Consider the following 25,999-nt stretch of genomic DNA (forward strand, 5'->3'; position numbering starts at 1 on the left):
CCAGCGTTCCCTGGACATCCTCAGCATCACCCGCAGGGCTGTTCCTGGGGAGACAAGGGGAATTCGGAGGGAAGCCCAGAGCTCCTCTGTCTGCGTGGCAGGGCTGAGGCAGCCAGCGCTGCTGTGCATGGAGACACAGCGTGAGCACAGAGGGAAGGGATGCCTAGAGAGAAGAAAGGATGCTTGCTTGGGGAATTGCACACAGGAGAAGAATGAGGGATGCTCGCCGGGCAGCAGTGGGGGGTCATACATGCCGGGCATGAGGATGAACGCGCGCAGGACAAGAGCGGTGAAGGCAGGGAGCGCAGCGGGGAAGACACGGCGGAGCAGCCCGACGGCGGCAGCCGGGGCCGGGGCGTGCCCGGGCGGGGAGCCGAGCCCTGCCCTGCCCTGAGTGGCTCGGCGGGCGCCCAGTGGCGGCGCGGGGCGCGGTGATGTGCGGGCGGGCGGCCCAATGGGGCCGGGGCGGCGGGGCCGCGGCGCCGAGCGCGGGCAGCGGGCGGGGCGGCGCGGCGGGACGGCTCGGAGCGCACGGACGGTGAGTGCTGCGGGCTGCTCCGGCGCCCGTGCAACTCGGGAAAAGTTGCGGGAGTCGCCCCGCCGCGGGATGTGCGATGTGCCGGCTCGTACGGAGCATCCCGCCCGCCGTGGCGGGATTGGCAGCGGCGGGGCGCCGAGCGGCTCTGCCGGGCCCGGCCCGGCCCTCGCTGCCGCCCGGGCGCGTCCCGGGGCTCCGGGGCAGCGGGGCGGCGGGCCCGGAGCCGCCGGTGCGGGCGGGACGCGGGGCCGTGCCCGCCGGGCGCGCTCTGCCGCTCCCGCTCCCCGCGGCGGCGAAAAGGCGCTTGTCTGATTCATCCCCTGCGAAACTCCAGCGCCGGGCTGAGCCGGGGGGATGCGCTGCCCGCGGGGACGGAGCCCCGGCTGCGGCAGATCTGGGGCTTTGTGCGAGCTGGTGGGAGCAGAGCCCGGCCGAGGGCGGGAGGTGCCGCTTCCCGCTGTGTGTTCCCGCAGAGCGGCACTGGAAAGGGGTTCGGTTTGTATTTCACTTTTATCTTTTGTGCACGGTAGCATTCCCAAAGCAGAGAGTGTGAGGAAATGGGAACCACTGCTCATCTGATTGAAGCGGGGTGAAATAAAGTGAAGTCGTGGGACAGCTGCGTGGGTTTATTTTTATACATCTTTAATTTGGACTGGGAGAGGAAGTGTCACCCTACTCCCCCTAACAATGGCTTCTTGTTGGGAGCCTGGGAAGGGAAGGAGAAGAACAGGGAATTTTTCAGGACTTGAAGCTTCAAACTTTCCTTTGCTGGGGCACCCTAATGCTGCCTGGAAGTGTTGTAATGGATTACATCAAGTCCCAGTGCTCAGAGAGGTAGCAACTGCAGGCGTGACTGTGCTCCAGTTAGAAGTTTTTCTAAGTAGAAATAGTGATGAAACATGTGGATGGGAACAGACCTCCAGTTAATGCTTCCTTGGGACAGGCTGCATGTGCCTGCTCTGTAAGAGCATCTGTACCTTCAAGCAGGGCATCACTTGGACCCATTTCTTTTCAGGAGAGCTGCTGTTATAGATCTGAGCAAATGCCATTGAATCAGCCTTTGAGGTTGTTATTGCTGTTACACAATTCCAGAGGAATGTGAGAACTGGGCTTCCTGTTTTTGGTCAATCTGTAGAAGCGACTATAAAAGATAATAGATATCTCAAGTAAATTGCTTTTGCATGACAACTTGGAGCCATTGTTCAGCCAGTAACACTTGTGACTTCTCCAGTGAGCCTGGTAACCTGAGAAGCAAAACTCCTTAATGCTGGGAGACTTGTTCAGAGTAACTTTAAAGACAACAGCTGGAACCTGGATATAAAGAGGAATAGTTACCGGGATCAGCATGTGCTAGTGCTGTGCATAATGATGTATAGAAATTCAATCTGTTTTGAAAAGAAATCTTGTGCAAAGAGGAGCTGCTGGTAGCTTGTGGGTCGACAGCAGTGATTCAGGGGGATTAGTGGACACAAGGCAAGTCCCCTGGGTGCAATATTCTGCAGCTGATTCTGCCCTGGGGGTGTTTGATGTTTTTTTGTGGGGTGTGTGCACACACAGAGACTTAAAATTCCGGATCTGTTTGTTTGCATCTAAATAATTCTTGAAAAAAAAAATTGTTAAATGAAACCTTTTCCAGGCGCTGTTTTTATCGTAGCCTGTTAATCTTGCCAACGGTTTAACAATTTGAGGATGTTGCTTGGTTGTAACCAAGCTCCTTTGAAGGAATTTTTTGCTTGTGGAAGGTGAATTACTCATTCTTTGTCTGAGTTAAGAGATTATAATGTGATTATTAAACTCAGTTATTCAGTGCTAGATATAAAGAATTGTTTAGTCAGGGTCTTTGTTCTCTTATCAGAGTTAATCTGATGAAGTTTCCCCTCCTGTAAAACACGCAAACATCTCCCCAGATTAAGAATGCCTCAAACTCCAGAAACCTGTTTACCAGTTTTGGCTAGATGAGCTTTACGGTGGAGGGGGCTCTGATGACTTCATTAGGTATTTGGATAAATGCAGAGGAAGCCCTTCCCCTGGGGCTCCCTTACTGACTTCTCTGCTCGGGATTTCAATTGTTGTGAGATTAAGATGGTGAGTGAAGGAATTGCAGCCTTGTTAAATGAGTGTGTGCAGAATTCACTCATGCGGGATCTTCTAGTAACTCTTTCCTGTGTTTACTTGGCTTTCTAGTGCAGTGACTTAAATGGCTTTGAGGAGCGGAAATACAACAGTTCTGGCTTTAGGGAAGCAGAGAGTGCTGCTCTGTGATTGATTGGGAGGGGACAGTTATTTCAGTAGTTGTGCTTAAACAGCTGCTGCTGATCTAAGTGATCTGTGTGCCTCGTGAACCACTTAATCTCTATTTTTTCTGTAGGAAAACTGCGAGTGCTCCACTTTAGTATGGCAGTTGCATTTTTGACAATGTGTAGCAGCGCATTGGGAAAAGATGAATACTTTTGTTTTACACGATTGACAGTGAGTTTAGGGAGGGTGTGCCCATCACAGATACTGTAACGCACTTCTTTATCTAAGTAGATGATGCGATCAGTAGCTCATTTCACACCTGGGTTTGTCTTGGTAGTGATATTTTAAGTGGTGATAATTTATTTGGTGACGTGTCCCAACACACAGATAGTGTTCTTGGTAATCTATTTTACACCGCATTAAATAATAGGTGGTGAAACAGAAAGGGGCAGTGTTTTCAGCAGAGACAAAGACCAAGTAAGTTGTTCTTTATATCAGTATGAGGCATTTCTTGTTTGTGGTTGGGGTTTGTGTGGTTTTTTAAGTTACCGTGTTTTGCATCTCTTTGAGAGATGAGAAATGTGGACTGGAATTCTCTGGGGACATTTGTCCCTCTTTAGATACAGGCTCGTTAGCTTGATTTTCTTGCACGTGAATTGCCTGTGGCAGAGGAGGTGATGGAAAAGCAGCATCAAGCCCGCTGGTATTATTCCAGCACAGGTTTTGTACAGATCCATCAGAGCCCTGCAAAGCACAGTCCTGGCTCTCTGATGGTGCTCACAAGGGCAGCTCTTGACCTGCCACGTCGGGAGGCAGTTTAACCCTGTGCAGGGATGTGGTGATGCTTCTGATCATGAACAGAGAGGAAAGCAAAGGAGGGAGATGCCAGCTGCTGCAGTGCTGCTGTGCAGTTTGCAGAGGGCTGGACAGATGAAATGTGGCTGCTAGTTGGTTTTTATCTGTGTATCACCCAGTAGCACTAAGCAGCAAAAGAAACATGGTTGAAGTCGATGTTTTGTTCAGGCTTTGAGTATGACTCTGCCTCCACATATATTAGAGCAGTAACTCAGCATAAAAAAAGCAGATTCTCATCTCTCCAGGCCAGCTGTTTAAACATGTGATTGACAAGCTATCAACCTGCCTGGTGCAATAACAGAGATTAATTTTTAACTTTCTTTTAAGTTTCTTGTCAAATTTGGAATAGCCGTGGCGTGATATGTTAATATTTATCAACCAATTACTGGTCTTTGCATGCTCAGCACTTTTTGGACTAAATACTACTGTGCGTTTAGTAATCTGTGTACCTTTTTGGACATTGAGCTCATGAAGTAATTAGAGTTGCTGATTACATCAAAAAAGCCAAACATGGATCCAGAAACCCCTACCAGTAGATGTGTTAAAGGTGGGTACTGAATTTTAAAAGTTTACCAAATAGCCTTAATACATACACAAAGCAAAACATTCCTGAATATCTTCTCTTTTCAAGCATGTTGCACAACTGAGACTAGGTCTTGTGATGAGAGTGATGCAAGTTTGAATTAAACCAGTATCTGTTGTGTTACTGTAACAAATGTCACAACATCACCTATCCATGGCCCCCAAGCCTCTTGATAGGCATCTGTTGACATCTTTGCACATGCATTCCTATTGGCACTTTGGGGATTGGATTATTGCACAAGCAGCAGTGGTTGTGTTTGTGGTGGGTAATGTCTTGGCAGAGCTCTGCCTGCAGCACAGCTGGTAGGGGAGGGCATGAAAGGATTGTTTCCCCTGTGACCCTCCCAGAGAGTTGCTCAGACTCTTATGCAGATTCAGCTATCCCTGCTTGCACCATTAAAACTCTTTTCTAACCCTGCTGCTTTTGCTGCTGCTGGGTAAGTAGGTGGGAAGTGTGAAAGCTGCAGGCAATTGGGTGGGGGCCCAACATCTGGGCTCTGGGTGCTGTGGCTGGGAGAAGTGATGCTTGGGGGGCATCCTGGAGGTCCCTGAGCAGCAGCAGCAGCTCAGCTGACAGTGACTGGGCTGCTGTAATCACTTTCAGCCATGTGACTGCTGGCCATGAATGAGCTACTGTTGTGTCCCCTGCTCTGTACACAGGGGCTTGGGTGTGCCTGTGGGTGTACTGTCTCTCTTGGATTTATTGAATTAAAAATAGGTGTCTCTGCTGTGGTCTATGCTGGGGGTAAGCATGAAGTGGGTGTGTATAGACACAGCAGCATTAGTTCAGCTTCAGTCTTGGCAGCTGCCTGCTTTGTGCTCTTCAATGCTGAAGTTGTAGGTGATGGGTCAAGCCTGTCCTGTCCTTGCTAGTGTTTCCTGCCCTGGATATCCTTCCTGCTTCTAGGTCAAGTTTCTCTGAAGTGGAGTCTTGGATAGCACCTTTCTATGTGTTGTGAGATCCACTTGGAGCACTGCAGAATGCTCTGTGAAAAGTCTTCTGGTTTGTGCACGTACTTCCCAAGTGAAGGGCTGAAGGTGTTGATTTCCTCTGCTTTACCTGGGTGGCATTGCCATGCTGTGCCATCAGCATGGGGACAGGGGACCCTGGCTGTCAGAAATCCTCCTTCCTCATCTCACTGTGCTCAGCCCCCAGCCCAACCCATCTTCAGTGGCAAATGGCACTGGCACAGCTGGGGTGGGTGTGCTGTGACACTGGGGACATGCTGCCTGGGGAGGCTGATGGAGGCCCATTCTTTTAAGTCTTGGTTGAGGTGAGTATTTGATTATAGCAAAAAAAATGGGACTTATGTGTTTGTGGCTGCAGAGCCCAGTTGGGGCAGCAGGCACTGCATTTGAGATTTCAGGTGTTTGGTGTGCTTCTGTGTGATCTTGCCAGCCTTGTTAGGAGCAACCTGTACCAGCTAAACAAGCAAATGTGGTTATTTGATGGAGCTGAAGACAGAAGTCCCCACTTAATAGGGCTGGAGAGTGGGTTGGGAGGAGAAAACATGCACTTCTGCACTCTGCTAGTGCCACGCTGTTTGATCTGGAGGTGGTGGCATTGGAGGTGACAGAGCTCTTCCTGTGGTGGGCACATCTGACATCAGTGCTGACCACGACTGACATCAGTGCTGACCAGCAGCTGCCCTGGCATCAGGGCTGATTGCTTGGCTGCTCCACCTTCTCCCAGTTCTGTTCCCATCAGGGGTGTGGACTTCCCTGGGCAGGGTGCTGAGCTGGTGGCCAGCCAGTCCACTCAGTTACTGTGGCATCTGCTGGTCTCCTGGGAATCTATAATCTGTTGGCTTTTTTTGGTAATAGATTTAAAACGCCAAAGATGATAAGCAAGTCCTGTCTGGCCTGCTTGGAAGAATTATATCACATGTGCTCCTCTAATAGCTAGGGTTTCCTCTCTGGGTTTGTGGGTTCATGGGCTACTTAAAGCTAATTTTGCACTGGGTTTGTGAGTGGCATGATGATGAAAAGGGGGCTTCCATGCCAACAGAGATGGAGCTATCCACAGTCATTCTTTCCCTTTTGTTTGTTTTGCCAGCTGATTCCTGTTGGTTTGTCTCTACCTTTCAGCAGCTGAGCTGTGAGGGTAACCCTGCCCATGAAATGCAGCATCCTTGGCAGGTGTGCTGCTTGCCTTAGGTCCCCTTCCTTGTGTCCCCCTGTGCTGCTGGGCAAAGCACACATTCCTGGGGGCAGATTGACTCCTCAGCAACATCCAGGCTGTCCCCATGGGCTGTGGTGGCCTGTGCACTACAAACATTTGGGGTCAGTATGGAAGAAATAAAATAATGATTGATGTGACATGTCTGAGGATGTGGGGAGCAGGATCACTGTCTGAAATGGGAAGCTCTGGTCAGGACTGCTGCAGATTGCTCATGTCAATCTGTATGGGCCATGTGCTTCTAACAAGTCTCCTTGTCTCATTTCCTTCTCTGAAATGCTTACAGCTGTTTTTCCTGCTGCTTCAGTAGGTTTTTTGTTCCTGTAAAAAGAGTGACAGCTCACAGATGCTGTTGGGAGTCCCCACTGAATAGCTGGGAAGAGAGAGACTGTTACTGAGATCTTCAAGAGAAGATAAAGTGTAGTGTCTCTGTGGGAGGCCTGATTACTGATGTTTTAAGTAAGCTTTTTTGTTTTTTCTTTTTAAACCTGACAATAGACTTAACTGTCTCATTCAGTGTTTCCTCATCACATACTGCCCTTAGTGATGTGTACTGAGAGCAGGTAGTTGATGATATTGCTTAGATGTTTGCTTTTTTTCTAAACAAGTCTGTGACCAAAGTGATAGCAGTGCTTGAGGTTGGTCCTCCATTTGTCCCAGTGTACCATCCTGCCCTTTCTGCATTCTGCAAGAGAAGTAATTGCAGACTTTTGTAGTTGGGTTAATGATCCAGCCCTGGCTGGGTGAAGAAGGAGCTGTAGAGATGCTGATGCCTATGCAGGTGTTTCACAGTTTATGGATGGGTGCTAAAGGGGCACCTGAAGACAGTGAGAGAAGCTATCTGTATCTCTTTAGACAAATAACCTGTGCATTACAAGGCATGTGGGGCTAATGTGGCAAAATAAATGGCTGTGTTGAGTTGGCTTGAATGCCAAGTTAACACAGGGTCTGTAACAAATAAAACCTAGTGGTATGTTATGTCTGAAGTCCCTACAATCTTGGATTTGTTTAGGTGCTGAGAGTACAAAAAAAATCTCTGCTTTTAGTGGGTTGGTTGCCTGTTGGCCATGAGCCCTAAATGAGCAAAACTTGCCTTCTTTTCCAATCCTCTGCTTTGCCTTTTTTGGGTCCCAACTGCACAAAACAGTGAGGTGTCCCAACAGCTGCAGTCCTGGTGTCTGAGATAGGAAACCTTGTATGGGATCCTGTGGTATGTCTATGGCTGGTGATTGTTTCCTGCCTTTTCCTTCCAAGGGTCTCACTGCTGTGCAAGGAGCCATGGGTTGGCTTTTCCTCCTGCAAAAAATACTGGGGCTGTACTCTCCTCAGCCCATGTTATAAATTATAAACTACTGTGGGAAATGGAAAATGGAGTAATTCTGATTTGTGTTCTTTTAGAGCCCTGTTCTTTAGACCAAAATACACAGGATAAGTCTGGCCCTTCCCTCTATTCACTTTTCACAGCCTCCTTTGTTTTTAATTTATATATCTTTTTATTCTAAATTCCTCCCATCCCCAAAATAGAACAGACATCAGACTGCAAGCGAAGATTGCCAGGCATTGGTCTTGTGGATTGTAGTGGCTTTTTGGCCTGGTTGGAGACTGAGCCCCACCCTACGCAGGCTTGGATTAAAAATAGTCTTCCTTTTCATCAGTCTGAAAACTGTACACAACACGTCTGTGTCTTGGTTTCTGGGGTATTGGTAGCCACAGGAAGCCCTTCAGCTATAAAATGCCTCAAAAAATCTGTTTGGTGCTAATTAATCCATAAATGCTAAGGTGACCACTGTTGGAAAGGTGTAGACCAGATGTCTGACTGCCAGCCATGTAGTTATCATAGATGTTGATCAAAGTTTAACTGTGAAGGGCCTGAAACAATTGAAAACTCCAGTCCACAGCCTGTTTATTAGGTTGGCACTTTAAAGCCTCAGCTCAGGTGCTGCAGGGATGTCCAGTGCCCCAAAGCCTCCAGCTCAGAGCTGCACACTCCTTCCTCTCTGTATGAAACAGAAAAAACATTGAGGGCAAGAGGCTGGCTGGTATCTGGAGTGGTGATCTCACTCCCCCACTGCCTCTTGGAAAACCCAACCTTCTTAGGCAAGTCTGAGTGGTTTACCATGGCATAGCAGAGGGAAGATCTGAGTCTCTCCTTGCCCAGGGCATCTGTTCTCTGCCTCAGAACCTCAAGTGTTGACTTCTTGTGTTGTTCTATTTGTTTCCACTGTCCTTGGCCATGCTTGGTGGGGCAGGGAGTCCTTTTCCAGGGTGGTAGGAAATGCTGCTGGCAGGCTCTGGCTGCTCCATGGGGAAAGGCAGGATGAACCAGGATCTGGGAGCAGGCAGAGCTGCCTGGCAGTTCCTCCAGCTTAGCCACAGCCTTTATGGCTGTTTAGGGCAGGGCTGGGGGTAAATGAGCAGGGGAGTGTGATGGGAGGAGGGCAGGGAGGCTGCCCAGTGCTGCTCCATGGCTGTTAATGACTGGTGTGCTCTGTGTGACCTTGGTGATCAAAGATCTCTCTGTAATCAGAGAAAATGCTGCCTTCTCTCCAGTTTTTTGTAGACTCTGCCTTGGTCTGTTCTGTTTCTGGTAATTCTATTCTAGAGTAGACTGTAAAAAATACTTTAAAATGTGAAATATTTTTCACATGTGAAGCATTGTCTCATAAAACCTTTGTAAACAGTCGTGAAACTGTCTGTAGAAGGACACTAGAAGGATTTTATTTCTCCCAAAGCCTAGGGATGAGCTTTCAGTCTTTGTCTAACTCAGTTTTTTACATTGAGAGTCAAGGGGCTATTTATTAATATCTCAGATTCTTAAAGTGGAAAAACTGACTTGTTAGGTCTTTACTAAAGACTTTTTTATTTTCCTGGCTAGAGGAAACTGAATTTTTCTTGAAAATATGCTAGCCATGCTGTTCTAACAAATTGTATATATACAGGAACTGACACACAAGGCAAAGGGAGTTGCTGCCTGCTGCAGGGTCAGGTCAAGACAAGGAAAATTCTGCAAAACACCAACTTGGGGAAAAGCATAAAGGAGATCTGGTAATCTGGTAGATGAGACAGGCTGAGTAACATCAGAAATGCTGCTGGCACGTATCAGTGTTTCCCATAGAGCTGCAGAATGGGGCTGTGGCTCAGAGAGATCCTGTGGGTAATCCTGCCCTGGCCTCTGTCCTGTTAGTGTAGCTTCTGCTGGGCTTTTGTGTGCTGGAACTGCTTCTCCTGCCATGTGCCCAAATGGTGGGGAGACTGTCTTGCTAGGAGGAAAACAGAAAGAGCTCCAGGGACATCCTCTTGGATTGCTATTGAAATTGTTGTTTTTTTGAGGTAGTGGGAAAAGAAAAATCCCCTTTGTTTTCTCTTGCTTTTTTTTTCCCTGAAGGTTGACATATGAAAAGTATTTCTACACTAGAAAGCAAATAGGGAGGCATATGATTCTGCATTATATCTATGTGGCTTTTTTTTTTTTTTTGCCAAAGTATTAGTGATTAAATTAGGGGCTCTCCAGAGCTGAATGCACAAAATGTTTAAAATTCAGACTGAAGACCCTGGATAACAGAAGCTTGTATCCTGTCTGGATTAGATGGAAGGTGATATGGGTTGTTCCTGAAACAAGTTTCCACTGTCACCTGTGTGCCATTTCAATGTTCTTCCTTGCCTGTTGTAATATATGAAAACTATATTGAAGTCCTTTTTTTCTGTGTTCATTCCCTCAAAGTATCTTTTTTGATTGGATTTGGGGTATTTTGATGTTTGTATTGATCTTTGCCTCAGTGATGTTGCTGGTGCATGTGGTACTGTCCCACTGTACCAGGACTTCTGCTCAAAATAGCAGGGAACTGGGGTTGCTGATCTGCCTCTTCCACTCTCTCTTCTGTACTACAAGGCAGCAGAGTGTCTTGCTCTACTTTCACAAACTGTAGGACTGAACTCATTGCCTTTGCCTCTGCCCTGCTGGGAAGGTCAGGAGCTGGGGGAGTTCCTGTGGATTTTCAGTCTCTGTTTTCATGGAAGATCTCAGTGCAGCCCCTCTCAGCAGATGAAACTGCTGGGCAAGCACCAAAGTTCTCAGTCTGTCCAGTGCAGTGCTAACCAAGTGGAAACTTGAGTTCAAGCTACCCATCCCTGTAATTGGCATTCATATTTTGTGAAGCAGTGCTTCAGCTGGGTCTGAAAGATCATAAATTCTGGCTCCTTGTTTGTGCTGCCATCGCAATCTTGTGCTCCTGCCTGCTAATCAGCCAGGAAGGGTTTGTGCAGTGTTGTTTGGGTTTGCAACAGGGCTGTGGTTTTGAGATTCCAGGATGCTGAGTCTTGTCCCAGGGACTGGCTTGGATGCTCTCCTGCCTTGGAGCCTCTGCAGCAAGATGTTAGTGAGCAGGCTGATATTGCAGCCCATCCCTGTTTTCCTTGGGCTAAACCAGTGTTTGCCTTCTGCTATAACTGTTGAGCAGCTGCAGTGCTGTGGTGATATATACACATGTATATTCTGCTATAAATCCTGTAGTTAAACATTTCCTTGACCCAGCATAGGACAAGGTGCTTGCCTCCAGCTGGTCAGAGAAATAAAGGAAGTGAGCTCTAAAACAATATTGCAATTAAGCTGTTTTTTCCTGAATTTTGCACAAAATGTTTTGCCTCCAAGAATGCATTGTGAGGACTTTATTTTAGGGAATACATAGGGTGTTGTGGGTGTATGTAAAGTTACCCTGTTTTGATTGATATTGAGCAGGCATTCAGGGAGAAAGTTGGCCCTTGCTTTTAAGAACTGTTTTTGAGATAGCAGCTTCCTGAAGGTCAGTAGAGAACAAATGAAAATACATTTACAAAAGCATTCATGCTTCTTAGTGCTCCTGGTACTAGTATGCAAGTTTCTAAATCCTCACTTTAATAAAATTCACCTTTCCATAAGGAGAGAGGGGAAACTGGGCCTTCTGAAGACTGAAAATATTTTGAATAAGCAGCCTTCATGTCTGAGCTAAACTTGAGCCTGTTCCTTTCTGCACTATTTGGCTGAGGCTGGGACTAAGCTTTCCTTGGGGACATGGATGGGAGGTTCCTGTGCAGTCCTGCTCCTGCCCTTCTTTTGCCCACCCCTTTGTAATGTTCTCGTTGATCTGATTTCCAGCTGGGCTCTTGCCACTCTGTTATATAAACCAAATGCTCAAGCAAAGACAGTGTCGTCAGTTCTTGCTGAAAACTTGAAAAACTGACATTGCTTTTGCCCAGCTAAGAAACTCCTGGAAGTTATTGTAGCTGTGCTGACAGATGGTCATGGCAGTGCCCAGCCTGCATTAGTTAGATCCATCAATAGTGGCAATAACTTTAATTCCTTCCTCCTCTTTCTCTAAGTAGTATATACACTTTTTCTGGGCTATATTGGGCTGTTTTAGTTGGTCCCTTTGCTCCCTGTGTTCTGAAGGTCTGTATAAAAAGAGTTTTGAAAATTATGAAGTGGAGTAAGATTCTGCCCTGTACAGTCCTTGAAACCTGCTGTTACGCAAGAGCCTTTACAACCAGTACCAATCAATAATTCCCTTTAGCAATTAAACTCTGTGCATTGGTTTGATATCAACTTGGCACACAGCAAGGCATTGCACTTTCTTTAGTGCATTGCACTTTCACGTGCAACACTCATGGCTGATATTCTTGCTCAGCATTTGGACCTCTTTGGTGTAATCCATGTTGAACCTTGTGTCATTTCTCCCAGCTATCTACCTGAGCCCCAAAGTCACTTCATGCCTTCTAGCAAATACAATGCCTTGTTTGGCTTTATGTAGGATCTGTGGGTGTTTGGTTTTGTTAACTTCTAGGATAAAGGTTTCTTTAATACTAATTCATAAAGAATTAAACTCAACAGAAACAGCAGACTAGAGAATTTAAGAAATCTGCTGTCAAAGCAAAGACTGGCTTCACAGCACAGTCTGCTACTAGTAGCTGTTTTTTATGGTCTGGAAAATGTGAGATGGCTCACTAATTAACAGTGTAATGAGCTGTGTGGTGAAGATTGTGCTCTAGGGACCTGAAGGCTATGGGTGACAACTTACAGTGTGTGTTGTGAGTGATAATCCAGCTCTACCCCACCTTTCTACATACTTGAAAAGAGTTGCAGTAGTTGTGGGTACCCCTGGAGTTACCCTGTCCAGTCTCCTACAGGAGACTTTCTGTTGGGGTCTGAGATAAAAGGAGCAGTTGGAGAGAAGCCATCAAGCTTCAATGTCCCTTGAGAGAGATTTTGGACTAGTTCAACACAGATGAACTTGTAGGTCCCCTTGCACAGTGGGATGAGCCTGTGGCAGGATGCCCAGATGGGATACAAGTCCCCTCCTGGCTGGGCTGGGTGTGTGTGCTGGGCAGTACCTGAAATCTTTCTGGCAGTGGGAGCTCACCTGCAGGTGTAGATGGGTCGTGTGGGACTGAGGAGCCACCCAGTGGCAATCTCCCACTGGCCAGGAGTGGGTGCAGCAAACTGGTCTGCACAGTGGTCAGCAGTTGGCCAAATGTCCATTTAGTGGCTGGAGCAGGCTGGGACTGCACAGGTGTAATCTCTTGTGCATATAGGTGGAAGGTATTAAGTAGTTCCTGACCTTTAGTTCTGCATAATTGCCACTCTTGCTACAGTCCATGGATCTATTTTTCACATCTTTTTTACTGTTGTAGTTTTATTTTGAAGATTACACCTATTTTATTAGTAGTCTAATAGGGCACTTCTGTAGGCAAATCCCTGGTGGTGTTTGGCATTAGAGAGAGCTCTTGTTTTCAGTTCAATTTTTTAAAGTGGAAATGGGGTGCATTGTTTGGCTTTGGTAGCCGTATTTGTTTTAGTTTTTACAAAGTGAATCTTCTCAGGGGAGAAATCTGGCTCAAGTTGCTGAAAACTTTGCAAAGGTGTTGGTGCTGCTCAGGCAGCAGAGTATTTATCACTGATAGAAAGTTAAAAGGCTTATGACAGACTTGTATGAAAATATGAACCTCTTCTAAACAACTCTGTACTCCTGTAATTTGCATTATGATTGGGTTTTTGGTGCCTTTTAAAAGTTTCTTTAGTGTATGTCAAAAGACCTTAGTTCAAAGAGCTACATTCCTATTAAATGGCAGCTTTTCCATATTAATACATTCCATGAGGATACAGTCCACATGAATGCTGTATACTTCTCAGTTGTAGATGTGTGTAAACTAAGTGTTGACAAAACTGGATCAGAATGGTTTCCCTGTTCTGAAACATTGTGTAATAGTCACTTGTGTTCTGCAATAGCAGTTCTAGTGTGAGATAGTGTTTCCTTGAGTAGTGGCTGAAGCTGGATAGTCACCTAGAGCTGGATAGTCACCTCAAGAGAGCAGAGGATTGCCTAAGTCATGTCAAGGAGGTTTGGGTGATGGACAGTGCTGGCAGCTGGGATGAAACATGAAGTATGTTTGTGCCTCCAAGACCTGGCCCAGTGACACTCTTTCTCCAGTGGCTGGTCTGTGGGGTGGCTGAGCTGGTTCTAACTGGGATGCTGTGCTAAGAGTGGGTCCTCTGCTCACTGCCTCCTCTTCATTGTGCTGATGTCCACTGACCCCTCAGCCAGCCAGGATGGGAGCACTGAAATGCTGAGAAGGAAAGGGAGAGGATGGCCTTTGGATGATGTCAGCCCTGCCTGGGTGCAGTTTTACTAGTTTCTTTTCCCATGCTTCAGTGACAGCCACCAGGCTTCATCTGATGCTGTTGTCATCACTCAGAGTGTTTTCTTTGGGGTGTGATTGTTGCAAGGTGAGCTTTGTGATTGGTTAGGTGGAACTGCAAAAATGGCTTAAAAATATTCTCTACTCCCAAGTTCCTTCCACTGGCTTCTCCAGTGGCATCCAGCAGAAAGGATGGGAAAGTGCCTCAGAAGTGGTGATGCCCTGCTCAGCCTGCAGGACTGGCTGGAGAGATCCCAAAGGCACTTGCAGACTCCTGCAGTGTTTTTAGTGCTGGTTTCTGCCCTGGAAAGTGCAGCTCATCTGGCAGCTGCTTTTCCAGTAGATGTGCAGAAAGGGTTTTTCCAGCTAATCTCTTAATTTCTTTCTCCCTTTACAAAAAAGAAAAAAACCAAACAAAAAAAATTCAACTCTACACTCCCCGTGGCCCATGATCTCCAGAGAATAACTTGTTCACTTTTCCACTTATCCCTTCTCCACACCCACCTTTTTTGTCTTTTGAATTTAATAAAGTGGGTGACTCAGTACTAAATATAAAGCCTCCTGCTTCCGGCATCATCTGCCTGTGGCTCATTTCCTGGAGCTGACATCAGTTGAAGCCTCCCAATTTCCTTATGAAATAGCAAGACATGAAATATCCTTTGCGTGGTGATCTGGGCATACTTGTGGACTTCTTTGGTGACTGCTTGGCTCCCTGATCTAAGCTGTGAATAATTAGCTGGTTAATTGCTAAGCTGAGCACTGGTGGAGCACAGGGTAAATTGGGCAAGTCCTCAGATCTGTTTTGCACTGCAGAATCATACTCCTGTTTGCAGGCGTTTTTTAAATAAAGACCAACTTTCAGTTCCTGCATATGGAAGGTTTTTATTAAATAAGCATGAGCCTGACTAATGTCTTGCTTTCTTCCAGATGACAGGCTCGCTGACAGAGCAGCTCAGGAAGCTTTTAAGGGGGAAGTCTAGCAAAGATGGACCTGTTTTTTCTTTAAAAAGACTGATAAACTGGGGAGTTAAGGTCAAATGCTTGCTCCTCAGTTGTCACATCTTTCCATAGCTGTTTACCTTGATGAGATATATACTGCCATTGGTTTGCACTGAGAGAGAAAGCAAAAAGTGCATAAACCCTCAATTTGTATCAAAAAGCACTGGTGAGAGCCTTTCTATCTGTTAATAATTTCATTAAAATCCTTACATTTAAAAGAGAATGTGGACAGACTGAAGGAGGAGAACATCTTGCACTTACTAAGTGGTCACTGATGTCAGTCCAAAATGGAGTGATGGCTGGCCCCTTTGTTCCCTAAAGCCCTGGCTCACAGGGCATGGTGTTTTTTCTTTGGTGAAGTAGACTATTTGAGTTACCTGGTGTTCTCTTTCAGTTAGGTATTCTTTGGAAGTTCTCCCAATTTTCTCTCTCTTTTTTTTTTTTTTTTTTTTTTTTGTAAGGAGAGGGGATGTTCCTGAAAACACAAGATTTGCAGCACCAGAGCAGGCAGAGGCAGGAGACTGAGCCACTTTTGCTGCTCCTGAAGGCTTGCCAAGGTCTGCTGATGCTCTCTTGGCTCTGGGATCTCCCAAGGCTGCTGTGGCCCAGCCCTCTGGCCATGGAAGTTTCTCTAGCATGGAGATGCTGGAATGGACCAGCATGTCCTATACCCCTGTGACTGTTTGACAGTGGAGCTGGCTGTATCCCAGCAAACAGATATTTTAGGCAGGAGCTAGAAGTGCCAGCAGTTAAAACCCATCCCAAAAATCACTGGGACAGATGTAGCATGCTGAGGAACTTGTTTATCACTGTGGATTTCGTAAGTTATCTCAAACACCTTACAACATCAGCATGGTATCTCTTGGCATTAGTGAGGAAAATGCTACTTCTGGAGTGGGCAGGAGAACTTGGTGTCCAGAAACAGATGGTTGTCCTTCTTCTGGACTCTGGGGAGAGCAGTGAGGCTGCACAGCCCTCTCTAGCCAAAGGCCAGCACACTGGGTGAGCTCTGTTCCTCCCCCAGAACTTAACAAAGGGTCTGTTCTTGAGGGTCTGTGGTGGAAAACAAGATGACTGTGAATTTACCCTTTCTGCACCCTTGTCACCTGGAAGGCAGAGCCATTGTTGAGTACCTTCTGAAGGGCAAGCATGTGTTAGTGGCCTCCCAGTGAAACTTGGCAGCTGGAGCTGCAGAGATGTGTCCCTCTTGTGCAATGATGGGCTGGAGTCACCCTGCCAGTGCTGGAAGTTCTCTCTGTGCACAAACCTACAGCACAGTGTTCCCGTGCAGGGGACTGGATGTGTCACCTGAGCACCTCAGGAACCTTCTTCTTCCCTAAAAGGCTTTTTTTAAAGCGTGAAGAAGAGGGAAATACACCGGTATACTGGCTCTACAAAAAAAAATTCCTATTTTGGAAGAGTTTGGGGAGTGGTGTGAGAGCAGGCGTGTCACGGAAGTGCTGGGAGTGCCCGGGGAACTGAGCGTTCAGTGCCTGCCATGGCCACACCCTGGACATGACGTGGGGATGAGTGGTATTGGCACTGCCGAGCTGCTATTTTGGGTTTGACTGTAATTGCAGGTTGGACCGCCAGGACTGGATCTGAGCATTCACAGAGCAGAGTGCTCTTAAAGCTCTGGAAAAACTGGCTATCTCTGATCCTTTGCAAATGTAGAAGATGGGGATTTCAGGTGCTCTGTGTGTGAATTGAGCTCCTTGTGGTGGAGCCACTGAGGGAGGACCTGTGCTACCTGGTGACAGGGGCAGGGATGTCCTTTCCCTGAATGATCATACCTGATAGCCCTCTGGGATGCTTTACCCTTACCTGAAAACAGAAAAACGAGTGAGCAGAGGTCTGAAGACATGGGCTGGTGACTTTTAGGCATCTGTCTCTGCAGTGCCAGTCTGCCACCTGCACACCTGCAGGTGCTGCCTTGCTGTTCCAGCAACACAGAGGACAGAGACAAGGAGAGGAGGCTTTTATTTCCCCCCCAAAAGCAGACACTGCTTTTGCAATGGCTCTGTCATTGACTGATAGAAAGTCACAACCTAGTTTGGCAGCTGGGCTCTGGCATGCTCTCCCCAGGACCTTCAAGCCCCAAAGCCTCACTAACCCTTACAGGATGAATTTCTGCTGTGCAATGTACTCATGTAGGATGGAAAATGGAGACACTAAACTTCATGAGATGAGTTTCCTCATTTTTGTTGCATGTTTTCCCCTAGACTTCACAGGCTGATGCAGTCTCTGGTTTTGGTCAGAGCAGCCAGAGGCTGATGTGATGCTGAAGCTGGTTGCTGGTGCAGAGTTGAAGTTGCTCTTCCCTAAACTGTCTGATGTGCATTCAGCCTGGTCTCCGTGCACTGCAGAAGTGTTTTCTCAAACCAACTTCTTTCCTTTTAAGTTGCAGCTGCAGTTCTGGGCATAAAACCCTCTATTTTGGTTTCTATGATGTTTACCATCCTGAGGAAGCTGTCAGGCTGTGGGTTTGGGGTTAGGTTTTCTGTTTTATTTTGTTTTTTGGGGTGTGTTTTATACCTCTTTTGAAACTTTACAGCTGGAAGCTAAATTTTCAGGTGATACCCAAGAAATGGTACCAGGCAGTGACTCACTTTCCAGGGTGATGTAATTTTTAAAGAGAAAAAATAAAAAACCATCCAGTGACCATAGTGACCATAATTTTTAGAACAGTCATGACTTCTTCAAATTTTTTACTAATTCAAATATTGTGTTTATTAATAAATGACATATTTTCCTTTTAGCTATGGAAATGCTCAAACATTATGGACTTAATAGAAACAGAAATCTCTAAAATATGATTATAGTTTGGAAAGCTGACTTAACCTTTCTGGTGATTGATTCTGTTCCCGTGCATTGCATCAGGAATACACAGTACATGATGTTTCTGTTGCTTCTGTCTTCCTGGCTAGCAGCAGATGCCTGTCCTTGTTTCATCTAGAGCAGACAAGGATTAATTGCTGAGGTAATGCAATATATTACAGTGTGGGCCAGCTCTGAACTCTGAATTTAATTTAGTCTAATCTATTCAGACTATTTTAATTTTTTTTTTAATTTTTATTTTTGAGGAGCTATGAGGTGAAATAGCAGGGTGCAGACTAAGGCCGAATAGGTCCTTGGTATTCTGTGAGCTTCTGCTTGTTTCAAAGACATCCATAAAATCGGTACATAAAGCCAAACAGAAGCTCTGCGTTGCTGTTTGACTGGACACGCTGGGAACTAGAAAATCAAAATGAATTTGTTTTAGACTGAAGAGCAGTAGAGGGTTGTGGGGGTTTGGGTTTGTGTTTAGTTTTTTATTAATTAAAAAAAAAAAATGAGTTTGCTTACCGAAAAGCTGTGTATGTTACTGCTCGCTGCTGCTGGGGACAGTCCCCTCGCCCGCGGGATGCTCGGGCGCTGTCGCGACATGAGCGCATCCCTGGGAAGCGACCTCCCATCTGGGCGGGGAGGGACGGAGGGAGGGAGGAATGCTGCTGGCTGCCCAGCTCCGGGCTGGGGGCGTGGGAGACGCTGCAGAGCTCGGGAATTGCGAGGGAGCGATCCTCCTTGCCGGGGAGGAGACGGAGCGCAGGTAAGGAGCGCTGAGCTGTGAGCGGTGCCCGGGATTGTCCTGCAAAGACTTGTTTTGCTTTGCTTTCCTCTGCGAAAACTCTTGTGGTTCCTGCTGCTGTAGTAGACGGGGGAAAACACACGAGGGCAGAGTGAATTTCAGGTTTTGGTGTGTCTGGGTTTGGAGTTTATGGGAGCACCTGATGCTTGCGAGGCTCCGGCTGGGCATGACCCCGTTCGGTGTTCCAGCAGGCTTGGGGTGTGTCCTCCCAGAGCTCTGGGACACAGTCTCGTTCCATCTCAGTCTGCAGCAGCCTTGCACAAAGCAGAACTGCTTCAACTTGCATATTGAAGTGTTAAATAGTTAAACCTCTGCCTTGCAGAAAGTGCGAGGGGCTCCGAGTGCTTTTGGGAGATGGCTGTAGCTGCTGGCTCTGGTGGCACTGAACTTTTTGGGGTCTTTCTCCTGGAGAGGCTGGGCTCTGAATGCTGCCTTGCCATTCCAGCTGGAATGACATGAGGCATTACAGGCTGGCAGGATTTAGTTTCCTAACAGAGAAGTTTATCTTGCTGTGGTTTCTGGCTATACCTGACACTGAAAGCCAATGTAGAGCCTCTCTAAACTCTTCAGTAGTCACTACTATCTTAAAGCATTTCTATACCAGTACCTTTTAGTATTGAACTGAAATGCTGAAATTTTTTGTGCCAAAAGCTTCACTTGTCTGCAAACCTTTAAAACACTTCTATGTATAGCTTCTTACATCCTAATTTTGTTTGTAATGAATTTATTGCTCTGAGGTTTTGCTAAGTTATGTTTTATTAAACTGATAATATACTTGCTGTTAGCCAAAAGGCTGAGAAGAGATATTTTACTCTGCATTTATCCTGCAAAGCATCTGTCTCTAAAGAATGATTTCCACAGCTGGAGGACTCTTACACCCTCCTGAAATTCAAAGTAGTGATGAGGTTGCATGCTGTTTAAAGTGCATACGTCTCTTTAACCACAACATCTGTCCTAGGGGTATTGGGCACTGGCAAAACAGAGGGAGGAGGAGGAGGAGGCAAAGCAGCTTGAAGGAACCTAATGAGAAGTTAGTGCTTGGCTCCAGGAGTGCCTGATGCATTTTCCTAACATTGATGCTGGATGCATTTACCTGAGCTTGAAACCTGCCAAATAGAGTGCATTTTGTGGAGGTTATTATTGCTTCTCCAAAATCCAAGAGTCACACAGTAGAGCTTGCCTGATCCTGAACTGGCGACTGCTGTCTTGGGCTCCCTATCACTCCTCCCCATATTAAGTTAAATTATAGAGAAGTGTGGGGAACACCCTGCAGTTAGACTAAATGTGATTTCATTGTCATTGCAACCTCCTGGGAGGCAGAGCCAGCATCTTTCCTTCACTTCTGGCCATTTCACATTAATTTTTGAGATTAATGTTTCTGATTTTGCTAAGAGTATATGAGATCTACACCATCTATTCTACAGTGAATAAGTAGTGAATTTACAGAGATTTTTCCTACTTCATAAGCCACTAAGACAGCTATGCACTGATTTATTGTAGTCTAATGTTGTTTTCTTGCTCTGAAACAAATTAATTTGACTTCTTTCCCTTTTTCCCAAGTTTTTTCTAAACAAGATTACAGACAGCTGGGGAAGGATGGAAAATGGTTTTTCTTTTATCAGAAGCTTTTTCTTGTTAAAGATCTGTTACTGAAATTCCTGGGGTTTAAGACACTTTTGAAACATAATTACGACACTTGGGGTATGTTTGTAGTTTCTAGTGTTTTGTTTCTTGTTTAAGAAAATATTAATTGACACATTTCACTGAATGTTTATCATCTGGGCAGCCACAATTTCAGCCTTGGCTGTGCTCTTTCCGGACAATTCTGTTTACCTTCAACTGATAAAACAGTTTGCAAACTGCTTGACCACAGCTATACCTTCTAAAAGGTTGCACAGAACCCACCCTCCCAAAATTAATAGCTGGAACTCCCTCTTGTCCAGCTTGCTGGGGATCAGCACCATCATGCCGGGTGTTTGGCTTGCAGGAGCTTGTTTGCTGCTGTTGAATAAGCAGTGACTGTACTGTGATTTATTTTAGGGATCTGGTTGATTCCCCCACCTGGGTGGAGGGGAGAAGTTTAACAGACTGAGTAATGCTTCTTGCTTTATCATGGCACATTGGATATCAGTCCCTTTACCTGCCAAGAGTGCTACCTGAGAGCAGAGCTGGGGGTGCTGGGGGGATGGAGAGCATTCATGGGCTTTGCAGGGCTTTATCCACCTGCTCCTGAGCCAGGGTGCAGCCTCAGGTCTGCAGCCCACCTTGAGAGGAACTGGGTTCCTTTTGGGGCTGAATATTGGGAAATCCAGAGATACATGCTTAAAGTATGTTGAGGGTAACCTGCAGGTCTCAGCAAGCAGGTCCCAATCACTTCTGGGGAAGAAAATTTGCTCTGATTCAGCCTTGTGAACCTTATTCCTCCTTGCTTATGTTGGCAGGGAGCCCACTGTCTTTTGCACTATTTCTCTGAGAGTCCCCTCCTAAAATGAGGGATGCTGACGCTTTGCAATGGATGGTAAGAAATGGGTCCTTTCTTGGAGACATTTATGGTTAAGATACAGAACAAGCAGAAGGAAGTGTTAATGCTGCTCTTTTTTCAGGGAACTGCGCAAGAATTAAGAATTACTACCAACATAAGAATTTCCTGAGAGGCTTGCATGACTTTTCTGTGCCTGAGCCAGGAATTTAAATGAAGCCTTCTGAGTTTCAGTCCATTAGCTGACACCTGACCTCAGCCCCCCTCTCTTTTACCTTCTTGCACTTAAGTTTTAATAATCACTGAATGTTATTTGCTTTTGCAAGTTCCAGGTAGATGAGTGTTCAGATCTTCCTTCCTTTCCTGGGACATCTTGAAAGGATCACCTGTTCCATGTTGTACTAGCTAGGTAATGAGAATATTGCTGTTCTGTTTCCACTGACATGAACAAAATATTTCAAAAGTTAGTTAAACTAATCTTGTGGGTTATGATTTCAAATATTCTCTAACCCTGGAGTAGCTGCTCTACTAAAACTGGAGGTGTGTCAAAATGCAATACTTAGTAGGAGTATTTGTCAAAGAGGCTTTTAAGGATTGATTCATTGATGCCTTGAGCAGTATTTTATCTGTTTCCTACTGTGCCCTGTAGATTAGAAGTACTCTGTAGATATGTGTAATAGGTTTTGAGCAAGGTGTGTGTGCTCTGGCTTTGAGCCTGCAGCATGATGGGGGTGTGTGAGTGCAGTTGGTCTCCTCTGTGGCCATCCATCCAGTCCACTTGGCCCTGGTCTCCCATGACAGGAGCCTTCAAAGACTGTAAGGTCTGCAAAAAGCTTTCAGTGCTTCTCCCTTCCATTTGAGTCCCAAAGCAGTTTAGTGTTTCTCTTCAGCCTTCTTCTGGAAGATGAGAGTAACCAAGCATCCATCCATCTGCTTCAAGATTGCATCTTACCCCTTAATGTGCATCAGAGGCAGCTCTGCTCAGAGGATGGGATGTGTTGGGGAAAATTTCATTGAGGGGCTGGGGAAGCTTTATTTTTCAATTTTCATGGGAAACTGGAGTGGAAGCATTTGTGTTCTTCTGACTTGTGCTTCCCTCCAGCCTCTGGGCAATTTGGTGACCAGGCATCCTCAGCTGCTTGCTCTCTGTCTGTTTTCTCTATCTGTGAGTGATTAATATACTTGAATGCCTGTGAATTTCTGTTCATATCCCCAGCTTTCAGTGTTGTGGGTGCTGCTGTGGAGGATGTGGCTCTCCTGGGCTTTTATCAAGGGGCTGATTCCTATTTGATGCTGTGAGCAAGTTTGATGCTGATTTTTTTTGTTTTTTCTGGGTGCTGAGTACAGTTCAGTTCTTTGTCAGGGTTCTGATCATACTGATTATTATCCAGGCCTGACCACACCCCAAAGAGCTTCCTTGGCTGTGCAGGACTGTCCAAGGCATGTAAATGGGCTGATGGGTCAGCAGTTGCTTTTACTAAGGATTTAAGATGATTGAAGCTAGTGAATTTGGTTCTGTCATGAAGGGAGAGAAAACACTTTCATGCAAAAGAGGAAGGATCAGGTTGTCCAGACTGTCAGTGGATGTTGGGGTGGTTAAAGTCTGGGCAGAAGGCATAGGAATAGTGATTTGCTGCATTTGTTCCCATACTATTGGAGTGGCCCAGTCTCTCTGCAGCTCAGATCCCTGCGGGGCATCTACCCAAGTGCTGCTCAGAAAAATACCTGGCATTATTCTGTGCAGGTCTGTCTAGGAGAAACTGAGCTTCTAACCTGGATTTGCTGGAGGAACATACTTGTCCAGAGCTGGATACTGCATTGAGACATGCCTCCAAATCCAGAGAGAACCTCTGGCAAGCTAAGAGCAGTGACTAACTCCAGCATGTGTGTCTGCTCCTGATGGATTTGGCAGATTTTTCCCCTGCAGCAGTGGTATGTTGTGCAACAACTGGAGCAAAGTTTCACAGTCCACTCCCAGGTAAACATAAGAATAGCAGGGAACTTGCCTCTCCCAGCATGACAGTGTCAGGAGACTCTGTCTGAAAGAATATGAAGCAAAACCTGCTGATGGGACTTCTGCTATTTTAGAGGTGCTTCAGGAACAGCAGCTGAAGGTAATCTCAATATGGAATTGGGATGAAGTGACCTGAAGAGTGCCTGTGCAGTGGGAATCCCTATCTGCAGCCCTGTGCCCTTTCCCTGTGATGCAGCTGCTGGGCTGCACAGCCAGCATGGATCAGTCAAAAGGTGTACTGGGCTTGAGGTGTACAGGTGAGGGAGCTGGAGAACTGGGTGGTGATCAATTCAAATAGCCAGGCAAGCTTAAAGTAATTCAGGATTAAAATTGAATTTGTGTAGTTGGTCTTGACCTGTTGAAGTGAGGTTTTAGGTGCTTTGCATGGGCAAGGAAAGCTGGATTAAGAGTGAAATAAAGCTAGATTTGGGTGATGGCTTTGCAGGTGTTAGAGTACAGTGTTCAGTAGTTAAAGCATTGCAGACCTGCAGATTTGCAGAGCTGTTGATTCACTGCTGTTGAGCCTGGTGTGTGTGGGACTGGGAAAACTTTACTGAAGGGGAGATCCACAGATGAGAGATGCAGCTACTCAGCCAATCTGGCACCACAAAGCAATGCCTCTCAAAGCACTGTGTGCCCCTTTCCTGTCCCTGGGTGGATAGGAGCACCACAGTGTTTGTGAGCACAAGAACCACGATTGTGCAAACAGCAAACACCAAATTGATTTCAGAATCTGCATCATCATGCTGATGATAAGAGGTTAGGCACTAACATTGTGGAGCCTAATCACTGCTCTGACCAGGATTACATCTGTCACCAAAGTGTGGTGAAGGTCTGGTTCCAGCCACTACCTCTGACCAGTGGCTGTCAGGTAATTGCCAATTAAAAGTTTATGTGCTTCCATCAGCTTGGTGTTTGCTAATAACCACATGCAAGGTGCAGGTGCTGTCTTGTAGGAATTTGATGAACAAAACACCGTGGTGAGCATTTGACGAGCATGCAAACTGATTATGAGCAGGAGAGGATGGATTTTATGATAGGTTTTCATTTACAGGCCATCAGTTCCTCAGCTTTCCTGTCTCTCTCCAAAGCACTGGAAGCTATTTGCCTCAGAGGACTCATCAGACCAAGTGTGTGCACTGTAATGTCCTCCTGTCCCTGTCAGGTTTGGGGCTGTTGTCTGTAAAACCCCAGAGGCTTTGCTGGGACTGGACCAGTAAAAGCAGCCATCAGAGCTGATGATGGAGATGGGAGTGGATGTATCTGTGCCCTCTCCTGCCTGCAGACATTTCTTGAACCAGCATGAGCCAAGTCTTGTGCCTGTGGAAAAGGTTTCCTGCAGAATCAGGAGATTGCTGCAGCATCTTCCCAGTCACTGGGAAGGGATGCAAAGCAAACTCACACTTGTACCCTTGGCAGTGACTGTTCCCTCAGTGCCATGAGGGTGGCTGCTCTGCACTGTCCTGGCACCTCTGGAACGTGCAGAGCCCCTTTGGGGTGGTCACAGAGCTGCTGGCTGCTCTCAGAAGGGGCTGAGGTGAAGAGGGGAGTGCACACAGCCAGCCTTGGCAGGGACCAGCCCTGCCTGCCCAGGGAGGAAGAGCAGGATGAGGTGAGCCACAGGAAGGCTGGGGCTGGATCTGTGTCACTGAATCTCTGCTTTCCTCCAGATTGGCCAGGCAGCTGTGCCAGGGCCCTGGTGCTTGCTGTGGCTGTGAGGGGACGGTCCCTGGCTGTCCCCTGCTGATCCCATGTGCTGCCTTGGTGCTCACAGGTCTGTGGGGTTTGAGTGGTTTTAATTAGCTAATGCTGACTGACTTGTCTTCTGATGTCAGGAGCTTTTGTCATGATAAGGAAGCAAAACCACAGGTTCCTCAGAAATGGGGAATGCATAGGGAGTGAGTCACTGCTCCAGACCAGGTCTGGCTCACTTGTAATGGATTTTTTTCTTTAAATTGAGTGGAAATAGGACATACTAATGCCTTTTTGCTGACACTTTAATGTGTCTCTGCATTGGCCTGTTTGAGTAAACAAGTTGATACTGTTAATCAGTCATTGTAGAGATATTAAAGTAAGGCAAGCCTGGAAGGGATGAAGCGCTCATTTTCAGAGTAACACAGAGCTGCTAAGAAAGTAAATTCTTCCATTTGGATCAGCAGCAAATTCCAGCTCTGTTTCTGTTGGAAATGTTCAAGTGGCTGTCAGGAAATATTTGGTTGTCATGTGCTTTCAACTTCGAATTAATCTGCCAACTTTCAAGACATACAAATATCTGAATATCCCCCCTTCATCAGCTTTCTACCAATCCTCTGTGTAGGATGCAGCTTCCAGGGCTTTCCCTCTTGGGGAAGAGTCTTGAGAACATTTTTCTCTGTGCGTAAGTGTTTTTAAGTTGCTGTCTGAGCAGTTAATCCACCCAAATATCCTGGTTAGCTTCTGGCCCTTGTGCTGGAAGTGCTGAGTGCTCAGCAGAGGAGTCCCTGCAGTGACAGCCCTGCAGTGGCCTGTCCCCAGGTGGCTCACAGCTGTCAAAACACACTGGGACAGCTTTCCTTGACCTGCCCCTATTGCAGTTCTGCAAATAAACTGCCCCCAATTCTGTGACTGCAGTGTGTTTAGAACCTGTAAAATTTGTTTGCACGGGAACTTTATCTGGTCTGTCTCAGGGAGGGAGTTGATATTCCAAAACCTGATGTGTACTTCCAGCAGCTCTGATCTGTATCTCAGGTAGTCTCAGAGGGCAGGAACAGGCTGCACCATCTGCCAGCCACGCTGTTCTGGCCAGGTCAGTGCCTTTGTGCATCCAGGTGTTACAGAGC

The 25,999-nt window shown here is 46.5% G+C and overlaps 1 protein-coding gene across 5 annotated transcripts in view; it reads left to right on the plus strand.

Moving 5' to 3' along the window:
• The first annotated feature begins 507 nt into the window (after nucleotides 1–507).
• PLS3 (plastin 3) overlaps nucleotides 508–25,999 on the plus strand; it is a 47,800-nt gene continuing 22,308 nt past the window's right edge. The window contains exon 1 of one of the 5 annotated variants that reach the window (XM_079318898.1): nucleotides 508–538. Coding sequence is in view for 1 of the 5 variants with exons in the window: in XM_079318895.1 (XP_079175021.1) it covers nucleotides 1,720–1,777 (58 nt within the window). In the remaining 4 variants the exon portion in view is untranslated. Of the gene's footprint in view, nucleotides 539–1,704; nucleotides 1,778–6,707; nucleotides 6,852–18,522; nucleotides 18,649–21,492; nucleotides 21,576–25,999 lie in introns of those variants that run through there. The other 4 variants (XM_079318895.1, XM_079318899.1, XM_079318896.1 and 1 more) reach the window with 4 other exon arrangements.

This window comes from Erithacus rubecula, assembly GCF_903797595.1.
Source record: "Erithacus rubecula genome assembly, chromosome: 15".
NCBI classification, from domain to species: Eukaryota; Metazoa; Chordata; class Aves; order Passeriformes; family Muscicapidae; genus Erithacus; species Erithacus rubecula.